At 47.6% G+C, this 10,731-nt stretch overlaps 1 protein-coding gene across 3 annotated transcripts in view; it reads left to right on the forward strand.

The window, feature by feature from the left end:
- Positions 1–10,380, forward strand: part of QSER1 (glutamine and serine rich 1) — a 1,726,564-nt gene extending 1,716,184 nt beyond the window's left edge. For all 3 annotated transcript variants that reach the window (XM_069623572.1, XM_069623573.1, XM_069623574.1), the window contains one exon: positions 7,756–10,380. In XM_069623572.1, the coding sequence (XP_069479673.1) occupies positions 7,756–7,896 (141 nt within the window). In that variant the 3' untranslated portion in view covers positions 7,897–10,380. The remainder of the gene's footprint in view (positions 1–7,755) is intronic.
- The last annotated feature ends 351 nt before the right edge of the window (positions 10,381–10,731 follow it).

The following is a 10,731-nucleotide window of genomic DNA, read 5'->3' on the forward strand; positions in this document are numbered from 1 at the left end:
GGTTAATTCACACAGCAATGTCATACAATGCCACTTCAATTAGCAGGCCAGGCATTTTTCACTGGTGGGAGCCACTCACCTGGTGTGGGACCTAAATATAGTTTTATCAAGTTTTTCATACAGCGCTTGTACTCTTATCCAACTGGTGGCTTGGAGACTTTATTCTTACTGACAGTGGCATCAGCTAGGCACATCAGGAAAACTTAAGGTATGTCATTCTGAGTCATTCATGGTGTTTGTAAAGCAATTACGTGGTCTTACATAGCGCCTGTATGCCACTATTGGTGGCCTCACTGTAGAGATGGATGTCCTTCCTTCTCACGTGGCTTTTCTTTCAAAGTTGGTATCTTCTTTTCTCATTTACCATGAGATGGTTCTCTACACCTTTGTCCCTTCTCCTTATTTGGAGGCCAAGAAGACACTTCACACTCTGGATGTTAGCCATGAACTTATATTGTTGTATGGATAGGAGTAAGAGCTTTAGAAGGGGGGTAAACTTTGTCACATGATTTGTGGTTCTCAGCTGGGCAAGAAGACTTTCCAAGGCTTTGATTGCTTAGTGGATCATATCATGTATCTCTGAAACCTTTAAGCACCAGTGTTATGGTTGCTCCTAAGGGTCTTCATGCTCATGCTGATAAAGAAATGCTATAGCTGTGGTCTTTCAAAGACATGTTCCCTGGCAAGTAATCTGTAAAGGGGCAATAGAGACTTCATTCTTTGCTTTTTGCAAAAGCTGCTACATATATATATGCACTAGATGAAATGTCTATATTGTGGTCATGCTGTTGTCCAGAACTAATTTGACTAGAGTACCTTCTCCACCCAGAGGGAGTCATTTAGGGTATTCTGCCAGAAGCATAAAGGAAAGGGGACTGGACTTGGGAGAAAGAAAACATTTCTCCAGCATAGGGTCTGGCATGGATTCACATGCTCATGAATATTCCCCGTTGTCAGGCCGGGAATCCTCGGTATAGAAAAAAAAATCAGTATCAGTTTCGTTTCTGATCTTTCTTTCTTAGTAGTAACCAATCACTGGTCTCTGGGTCATGCTGCCCCCAGCCAATGACTGCCCTCTCCCTAAGCCCCGTCCCTGGCAGCCATCCTCAGATTTTTACCGCACGTTCAAGTGTTGGGAGTCCTCGTGCTGTAACTCTCGAGCTTTTGCTGCGTTTTCGCGCTTTTTCAGGAGATTTTTCTCATTTTTCAGTTAAATAGAGCCTCAAGCTCCACCGTTTCTACATCCGATCAACTGGGATCCGTTTCGGAGTTTTCTACGCCCCTCAAGGGTGACGTTTTCGTCGAGTTACACTTTTGGAGGATTCCAGAAGTTCCGAGGCCTACCCCGGACATGGCCCAGGAGAAAGGAAGCTTGACGCCCGGGAAGCTGTTCAGGACCTGCCCTGGATGCCAGCTTCAGAATGTTTTCAAGGAAGACGAGCATTCGTTATGCCTCTACTGTCTCCATGAGGACAAGACGCACACGGAGAAGGACTGTGCGTTTTGTGGGAACATGTCGGAGCGGACCATGAAGGATCGCCACCTCCGTCTCGCCAACTGGCTGGAAAGGAAGAGCCCGTCAGGCGAGAAGAAGAAAAAGAAGTCGAAGCGGTCTTCTAAGTCCTGTGAGGGTGCCCCGGCGACAGGGCCCATCAAAAGGCTAAGCACCGCGAGTCCGCGGGCACCGGGAGTGCCGAACGGTCGGGCTCCTTGGCACGAGCCAACGCTCTGGCGCGGGTAGGAGGAAGTCCAAGAACCCGGCGAAGCTTCTGGAGAGTCCCCGGTCGATCTCGAAGATTCCGGCAGAGGGGGAGCGAGGATCGGACCCCCCCCCAAGGTGAAGGCCCCAGGCATCCAGAAGGTGACGATGACCTTAATTCACCCTGCTAAGACCTCGATTGAGGATGTCGCCGCGGCCCTGGCTCAGCCTGTGGAGGCTACACCAGTGGAGGCGCCCTCAGGACCCAGAGTCTCCCTGCCACCACGGAGGGAGTCGTCTTTCAGGCCCATTGAGAAGACCCCCACGAAGTCCTCGTTGGAAAAGGTGGGGGAGGGGCTGGTGGCCATCGTGGATACGGACACGACCTCTGAAGAAGAGCTCATCGAAGTCGTGGAAGAGGCTCAGCCCATCGGGACGGATCCCGACGAGGGCGACGACGAGAGCGACAGTGTCGCCGACAAGGCTCCTCAAGAGCCCTCGCACCCGTCGTTTCCGGCGCCGCAGGACACTTCGGCGGCCATTTTGTCAGCGATTCAGTCCTTATGCTCGGAGATAAGGACAAGGTTGCCCCTTACACCGACGGAGGTACCTGAGCCAGACCCAACAGGGGAACCGGAGCCAGGACCTTCGGAAAACCCACCGCATAAGAGGAGGACGCATCCTACGCCACCTCGCCCAACTTTGCGGCCTGCTCTGCCTTCCCCCCGGTCTACTACCCACGGGGATGATACAGGCACGGACACGGCTACGACAGGTACAGATGACGACAGAGGCGACGACGGGACATGTCCCCCGTCGCCCCTTGCTCGGGCATCCCCACCCGACGAGATTGTATCCTTTCATGCCATGATTGCCAGGGCATCCGAGCTTTTCCAGCTCTGCCCAGAAGAGAAGAAGAAAGAAGGGTTCCTTTAACAACGGCGTGAGGCTAAAAGGAAGACGGTCCTCGCCGTACCGCTTCTTGATGACATCTGGGATGAGGGGCTCGCCCTCCTCAAGAACCCTGCCAAGGCGCTGGCAAAGAGGGACCGGTACGAGAAGAAGTACCGGGTCCCCGACGCTGCCCCTTTGTGCCTTCGGGCACAACCTACCCCGGATTCGGTCGTCTCGGCGGCGGCAAAGAAGAAAGCTGGGGGGGCATCAGCCTCGACATCAACTTCCCCGCCGGACGGCGAGGGCAGGAAGTTGGACACAATGGGACGACGGATCATCTCATCCGCAGCGACGACTATTAAGGCGGCCAACGCCCTGGCTATCGTAGCCCGCTACGACAGGGAGTTGTGGTTCAAAATCGCCCCTCTGTTAGACTTCCTTCCGGACGCCAAAAGGGCTGAGGCCCTTGAAATCCTACAGGAGGGTGAGATTGCTTCGGACCACGCCATCACGGTGGCAACGGACATCGCCGACACCGGTTTCCGTCAGTTGGGCAACGGCGTTTGCTTGAGACGACGAGGATGGCTCAAGGCCACGGATTTACGCCAGGACGTACAAACCAAGGTTTTAGACATGCCCTTCGACGGGAACAACCTGTTTGGGAAGGCGGTTGATGAGTCCCTTCAGGCCATCAAGACAGACACAGAGACTGCCCGGGCACTGGGAGTGCTCCAACAACGACGGCCACCCTTTCGGAGCTCCGAAGGCAGACAAGGTGCCTCCAAGGGATCCGGCAGTGGCTCCTCCACGTACCGTCAAGCGGCAAGATCTTCGTCCCAGGAAGCCTACAGGGTACACGGCAAGTCAGGTGGTGCCCGTCATCGTCGGCGGGGAGGTCAGGGAGGCAAGGCGGCCTCCAAACAAGATTGAACAGACCGTGGGGTCGGCCCCCGCCGAAGCACCCCAGTGGGCGTCCATCTCCACCGACCATTGGGTGCTGGACGCCCTGGCCCAAGGGCACGCCCGCGAGTTTCAGAAGAAGGGCCCTCGCAGTCCACCCGTGGCCAGGAAGGAAAATCACGTCCCTCAACTACTGTTGGAAGTAAGGGCGATGCTCAAGAAGGGTGCCATCGAGCTCGTCCCAAAGAGGCTTTGGTGCTCCGGAGTTTACTCAAGGTACTTCATGTTTAAAAAGAAGACAGGAGGATGGCGCCCCATCTTGGACCTACGACGACTGAACAAGTACATCAAGGCGCAGAAGTTCGGTATGGTCACCCTCCAGCACGTGCTGGGACAGCTGGAGGAGGGCGATTTCCTGTCGTCGTTGGACTTGGAGGATGCGTACTTCCACATCCCCATTCTAAAAAGACACCCAAAGTTCCTCAGGTTCGTGGTCCAAGGGCAGCACTACCAGTTCAAGGCCCTCCCGTTCGGATTGAAGTCGGCACCCAGGGTTTTCACCAAGTGCCTCGCACCGGTGGTGGCGCGGCTGCGCCTACAGGGGATCCATGTCTACCCCTACCTGGACGACTGGCTCATCCGGGCAAGCACGAGGGAGCTCGCTGTGGAGCACACTGCGAAAACCATCCAGCTGCTCACGGACCTGGGATTCTCCATCAACTTTCCAAAATCCCACCTGGTTCCGTCGCAAGTCGCCCTGTTTTTGGGAGCCAAGCTCGACACAGTGGCGCGGCTGGCCTCACCGTCGGAGGAAAGGACCAGGACCATTCTGGGCAAGGTGCAGCGTCTGCTGGCCACGGACATGGCCAGGGTAAGATCTATCAAGTCCCTCCTCGGGATGATGTCCTCCTGCATTTATCTGGTGCGCCTTTGCAGGCTTCGGATGTGCCCCTTACAAGAGTTCCTCGACGCCCGCTGGGTCCAGTCGACGGGCAGCTTCGAGGACAGGATCCCTCTCAACTAAACGTTCCGTCAGGCGATCCGGTGGTAGGGTACCTGCTCCCATCTGTCGGCGGGCACAGACTTTCAGATCCCAGCTCACCAGGTGACAGTGACGACGGACACCTCCCTGGAAGGTTGGGGAGCGCACTCCGGAGATCTTCACGCAAGAGGCCTTTGGCTCCCGGAGGAGAAGTCACTCCACATCAACATTTTGGAGCCCCGCGCAGTGTTCTGGGCCCTCCGGTCCTTTCTTCCGTCCCTCAAGGGCAAGGTGGTGAGGATCTTCACCGACAACACCACCACGATGTTCTTCATCCGGAAGCAGGGCGGAACCAGGTCCCCGGCTCTATCCAAGGAAGCCCAGGATCTGTGGCACTGGGCCGTCGCCCAACGGATGTTTCTGGTGCCTCTTCATCTGGCAGGAATAAAAAACATGATCGCCGACTCACTCAGCAGGGAGTTGCGCTCGTGCCACGAGTGGGAACTACGCCAGGATCAAGTGGATCGACTCTTCCGACGATGGGGCGAACCCCACATCGATCTCTTTGCGACGGCGACGAATTCCAAGTGCCGGAGGTTCGCCAGCAGGTTCCCCCAGCCGAGGAGCATGGGCGATGCTTTCTCGTTCCCCTGGGACGGCCTATTTCTTTATGCATTCCCTCCGCTGCCATTGCTGCTCCGGCTCATCAACCAGCTCAAGAGGTCCCGGTGCAGGATGATCCTTGTCGCACCGGCGTGGCCGAGACAGATCTGGTTCCCGGACCTTCTGGACTTGTCAACGTCCACACCAGTCAAGCTGCCGACGGACGCAGACCTTCTCTCCAGAGAAGGAGGCGCCATTCTTCACCACAACCCGGAGTCGCTGAACTTGCAGGCCTGGCTCCTGCAGCACTAGAGTTTGGAGGGTACGACATCCCGGCCGACTGCAGAGAGGTTCTTGCAAAGGCCAGGGCGTCCTCAACTCTCAAGTGCTATGGACATAAATGGAAGAGGTTCTCTGTCTGGTGCCGTGCACAGAAGATTAACCCTCTGCGGATTACGGCCCTTCAAGTACTGCCGTACCTACTGTCGCTGGCCAAAGCTGGACTGGCTCACGCCTCCATCAAAATACATCTGGCTGCAATCTCCCGATATACCAGGGCTATGGGACGGGCGTCCTCCTGCCCCGGCGTGGGAGCTTAATGTGGTGCTGACCAGGATCATGGGGGCCCCATTCGAGTCTATGCATTCGGCGCCTCTGAAGTTTCTGTCATGGAAGACAGTTTTCCTCATGGCCATCACCTCTGCACGACGAGTGGGAGAGATCCAGACCCTATCTTGCAAGCCTCCATACTTGACTTTTCATGACACGAGGGTGGTGCTGAGGATGCACCCCTCCTTTATGACCAAGGTGCCGTCGGACTTCCACCTCAACGAGCCCTTGGTGTTGCCAGTTTTCTTCCCATCGCCTTCGTCGCCGGCCGAGAGGACTTTGCACTTGCTGGATGTAGCTAGAGCACTGAAGTTCTACGTGGACTGCACGAAGAGTTTTCGGAAGACGTCACAGCTGTTTGTGAACTTTGGGACTGTGAATGAAGGGAAGGCTCTCTCGAAGACTTCCATTTCCAGATGGCGCCCCGGCTGCATCATGCACTTTCACCGGTTGGCAAACCGACCACTGCCCGGCCGTCCGAGAGCCCATTCGACCAGAGCGATCGCTGCTACCACGGCATTCCTGTCTGGTGTGGCCCTGCTAGACATCTGCAGGGCTGCGACGTGGAGGTCGACGCACACCTTCACAAGATTCTACTGCGTCGATCGGGACTCCAGGGAGGAGTCCAGAGTCGGCCAAGCAGTGCTGCGCAACCTGTTCGCCTAAGGTGACCTTGGTGAGGAGGTAAGAGATGTTTAATGTTGAGTTGTATTGCTTAATGTTGAGCCCGTTGCCACCTCCCGTGGTTGTGCATGTGTGTACTGCTATGTATTCTCTTATTCATGAGCATGTGAATCCATGCCCGTCCCCATGCTGGAGAAGGAACAAGTTACTTACCTGTAACTGTTGTTCTCCAGCATGGGTCTGGCATGGATTCACATGCGAACCCTCCCGCCTACCCCTCTGCGGCTCTTCACTTGGTCATACTGCCACTTTACGTGCTACCAAATCTGAGGATGGCTGCTAGGGGCGGGGCTTAGAAAAGGGCAGTCATTGGCTGGGGGCAGTATGACCCAGAGACCAGTGATTGGTTACTACTAAGAAAGACAGATCAGAAACGAAACTGATACTGATTTTTTTTTTCTATACCGAGGATTCCTGGCCTGACGACGGGGAATATTCATGAGCATGTGAATCCATGCCAGACCCATGCTGGAGAACAACAGTTACAGGTAAGTAACTTGTTCCTTCTTATCCCAAAGCCTACAGTAATCCTAGTTCATAGTCCCATTTACTGAATGTGTCTGCCCTCCAGCTCCCTAATAAGATATTAGTTAGCGGACTGGTTCGGAATAAAGATTTGGCTTGCATTGCTTGGAAATGGCACTAGTGAGTGATGGCCATGCCCCACGCATATACACTAGTTCTGTGCATCAATTTATGTTTGAAGGACATTTACTTTCCGAAAGGCTCAAGTCGAATATTCATGGATCGGACACCCATAAGTATGATTTAAAGGAGATTATAGACTAGGAATATAATACTCACTACGACATGTAACCTTTTCTTGTTTTTACACTCTCTAAGAGCGTTCCTTAGAACATATATTTTTTGTTGAAATAAAAATCTTTTCATTTGCATCTGAATTGAATGAATGTAAAGGCATGCATCATATTTTTGTCAGTGTCAAATTATTCCAATGTATTCTTACACACAGCTATTGTTTTTTAAATCAATTTAAAATGTTACCAAGTGATCTAAAACAAGTGCACACTTACATAATGCTGCACATGATGTGTAAATCAGGAATTGGCATACTTGATCAAAAAACATTTGACCTTTTCGATTTGACTGAATTTATTTGATCATTTTTTCGGTCAAATTAAATAAAATTAATATATTGGGAGCGGTAAGGGATTAGGCTGGGGGGGAGGGGGTTTGCAGGGGGTTTCAACCAAAAAAACAACCAAAAAAATAGGTCAAATATTTTCGACCAAGTAGACCTAAACTATAAATCATGCGAAGCCTGCATACAGGTAAAGGTTGTTTGGATTTTTGTCCTGTACACAAATCTACTTGCCTTCCTTATAATTTGTATTAACAGAAGAATGTTTCATCTTATTTTTAGATTTCAACAGTTCTGAAAGGAAATGCAGACCTAGGACAAGAGCAAATAGTGCAGCTGTGCATGAAAAACATGCCTTGGGTTGAGGACCTATTTGAAAAGTTTGGTGAACTTTTGAGCGATGTTCAGGAGAAGTGTTCATAATTGTATGTTCTATTGGAAATCCCATTTTGTACACGCTGTAAATGAGTGGAGATTTCTGAGATACCAGGAAATCACATGCCCTGTAAGGTACTTATTAGGCATTGTTTTTACTTCAAACGCAACCTTACCACCTACTGAAGAAAGTTGTGCTGCCAAGAGTGAGCCTTTATCAACTAGGCAAAAATGGACACCACATTTTTTTTATCCTGGCAAATGTTTTTATTAAGAATGGTTTTCTATTTGTAAACTATGAGGTAACGAGGTTTTATTTTAAAAATGTTTTTGACAAGTGATAAAGCATGCACTAAATATAGGTTTCCTCCTTAAAAGAGAGAATACTTAAAATGCTTTAACTTTGGTTGATTTCTGCATTCAGATTTTTACTCCAGAGCTGAAAGGTGGATCAAGGAAGAATCAATTGGCCGCCTATGATGTTTTGGGTATTGTACATTTTGTAAACAGCTGAAGTGACATCCCTTAAGATTGCAACCATCTTAAGGATTAGAAATTCTTACTCTGTATGGACTCCTTTTACACTTGGAACACTCAGGAGACTGGACACGGAGCTGGTGCAATCTAACTACTTTTTGTGTCAAATTATATTGTATTGAAAAACAACAAATGGAACTATTTCCCTCTTTGGAAATACTTAACTTTCTAATGTCTTTATTGGTTTTGTCTGGAAGGAAATCCAATTGTACATTTTATCTCACTGATAGTTGTATTTTTCACACAGAGAATATTGTTGTTAAAATTATGTTTCCTGTATCTTTGTAATACACATTTAATTGTTTTAAGTAAATTTTATTAATTTACCATGTTGATTTCACAGTGCATATTATATATCGAGGTAAACCTTTTGTCTGTGCTTCCGTGTTAGTCAAAATATGCAGACAAGGTTTGCTTCTAAGTGTAGTTGTGTTGGAAACTACAGTTATTTTATGGTAACTAAAATAAATTTCCTACTAAACTAGCATTTGAATAACTGAGAGTTCAAATGGTTACTGTGAAATTATTTTCAGATTCATCTGCTTCTCTAGTACACAGTGCAAAAAGGCTTATTTTTCTTTTTTTACAATTGGTTCTCAAAGAACCTGAATAACATGACCAGATCTTGTTCATCTCTACAGGTTTTAGCTACACTTGCATGTCACTATACATGCCCATAACGAGTTATATCGAACAATTGAAAAATTCTTTGATTAACCTAAATTGGAATTGAGTTTACAAATGTAATTGTTTTATCAAGACTGACTGTATATTTGTTGTGCAGAGCATATCTATTGCCTAGAACTTGCTGTTCATTTACAGGTCATTACTGTTCCTTTTTAAAGTTAGTCATAGGATTTTAACTCCGACAAAATGTTTGAAAGGCATTTGCACTCGTTACCTTACTTTTGTCGCAACATTTTCGACAGCTAGTTCAAACACTGTTATTATTTTTTCTGGAACTTATGCATTTTCAAACGGATCTATGTTAAAATAACGAAAAATAACGAGGCCCAAAACAAAGTTTTATTTTTTAGAATTTTGAAAATGTTTTTTCAGTTTCTTTGCACTTTCTTTCCTTTTTTAATTTGGGGTTGATCCCACGTCCCCCGCAACCTGCCCCACATACCCCACTCTGTTTATATTCCCTAACCCAACCCTTATCTATTTATTTCAAAAATAAATTGCAGAAATACCCAAAAATTTGATTTAAACAAATTGGTGTTTTCGGCCTAGTTGTTTTGCCCTTCGGTTTTTTTTTTACGCAATACCTTTTCAAACAGCGTACAAATATTGTTTTCGTCATTCTTGTGCTGGGTTGGTTCCACCTTGTGCCTTAATTGCAACCAGAAATCCAGTCTGTCTCACCACCATTCATTGGCCAGATTAATGGATGTTGGTCAAGAATAAATGGGCTTCTTTTTAAATTAAAGTGTCCAAATCTGGTGCAGTGCACATTTCTGTAATGCAGTAGATGGAGATGAACATTTATACATTTGCATTTAAAATTAGTTAACTTGCATTCTGAATCAACAACACCATTTTATATCAGTTAACATTTTAAATACTTTCTATTGTATTGCTAGGATAATTAGATTATTTTAAAAATAACACTGATTTATTTTTAGCACACTGAACAAGCAATTGAATAAAAGGAGTATGATATACAACCATTAAGAAAGCCACATAACACATACACTTGAACCACAATTTGTCTTGTGACATCTGTGCATTTTGGTTCCAACTTTGTTTCTCAGATGGAGCTCACTGGACGCTAGTATGTGCTGTACCAACTGAATGTTTTGCAGGATCGCTTTCAGATATATTTGGATGCATTTTTCCTTTAGCTTTCAGTGGTTAGAGAATAGGCAAAGTATGCTTGTGTTCAGTGCAGGCATTCCTATTTCTTGCTTTTAGGAAAACCAGAGCTACGTGTGAATATGTTTCCAAATATATATCACTGTACAAATAAATGTCCAAATGTCTTTTATCTGGCATATGTCCTAAGCGTTATTTATGAAATTAACCATCAATAAGATTCTTTTTAACCCTTCGGTATTTCTCTTGTGAATCTGTGGGAGAATTAATATTTATTCGAATCAGATTGGCAACCAAATGTAATGATCCTATATTGCTATCGTGAAAAGTAAAGTTAATTTCATGAAAAGGGGTTTTATTTTCAGTGATTTTGTAGAAGTGTTTGGTTAAATTACATTTACAATGTAAGCAGTGCAACTTTAAGTTTTCTTAAGATCTACAAGCAATACAATATTTAATACAGTTTGGGTTTTTTCGAAGTAGTGAAGTTTACTTGTTTATACAATATCACCATCTGGCCCTCACAAT

This window comes from Ambystoma mexicanum, chromosome 11 (genome assembly GCF_040938575.1).
Source record: "Ambystoma mexicanum isolate Mex_15411 chromosome 11, UKY_AmexF1_1, whole genome shotgun sequence".
Lineage (NCBI taxonomy): Eukaryota > Metazoa > Chordata > Amphibia > Caudata > Ambystomatidae > Ambystoma > Ambystoma mexicanum.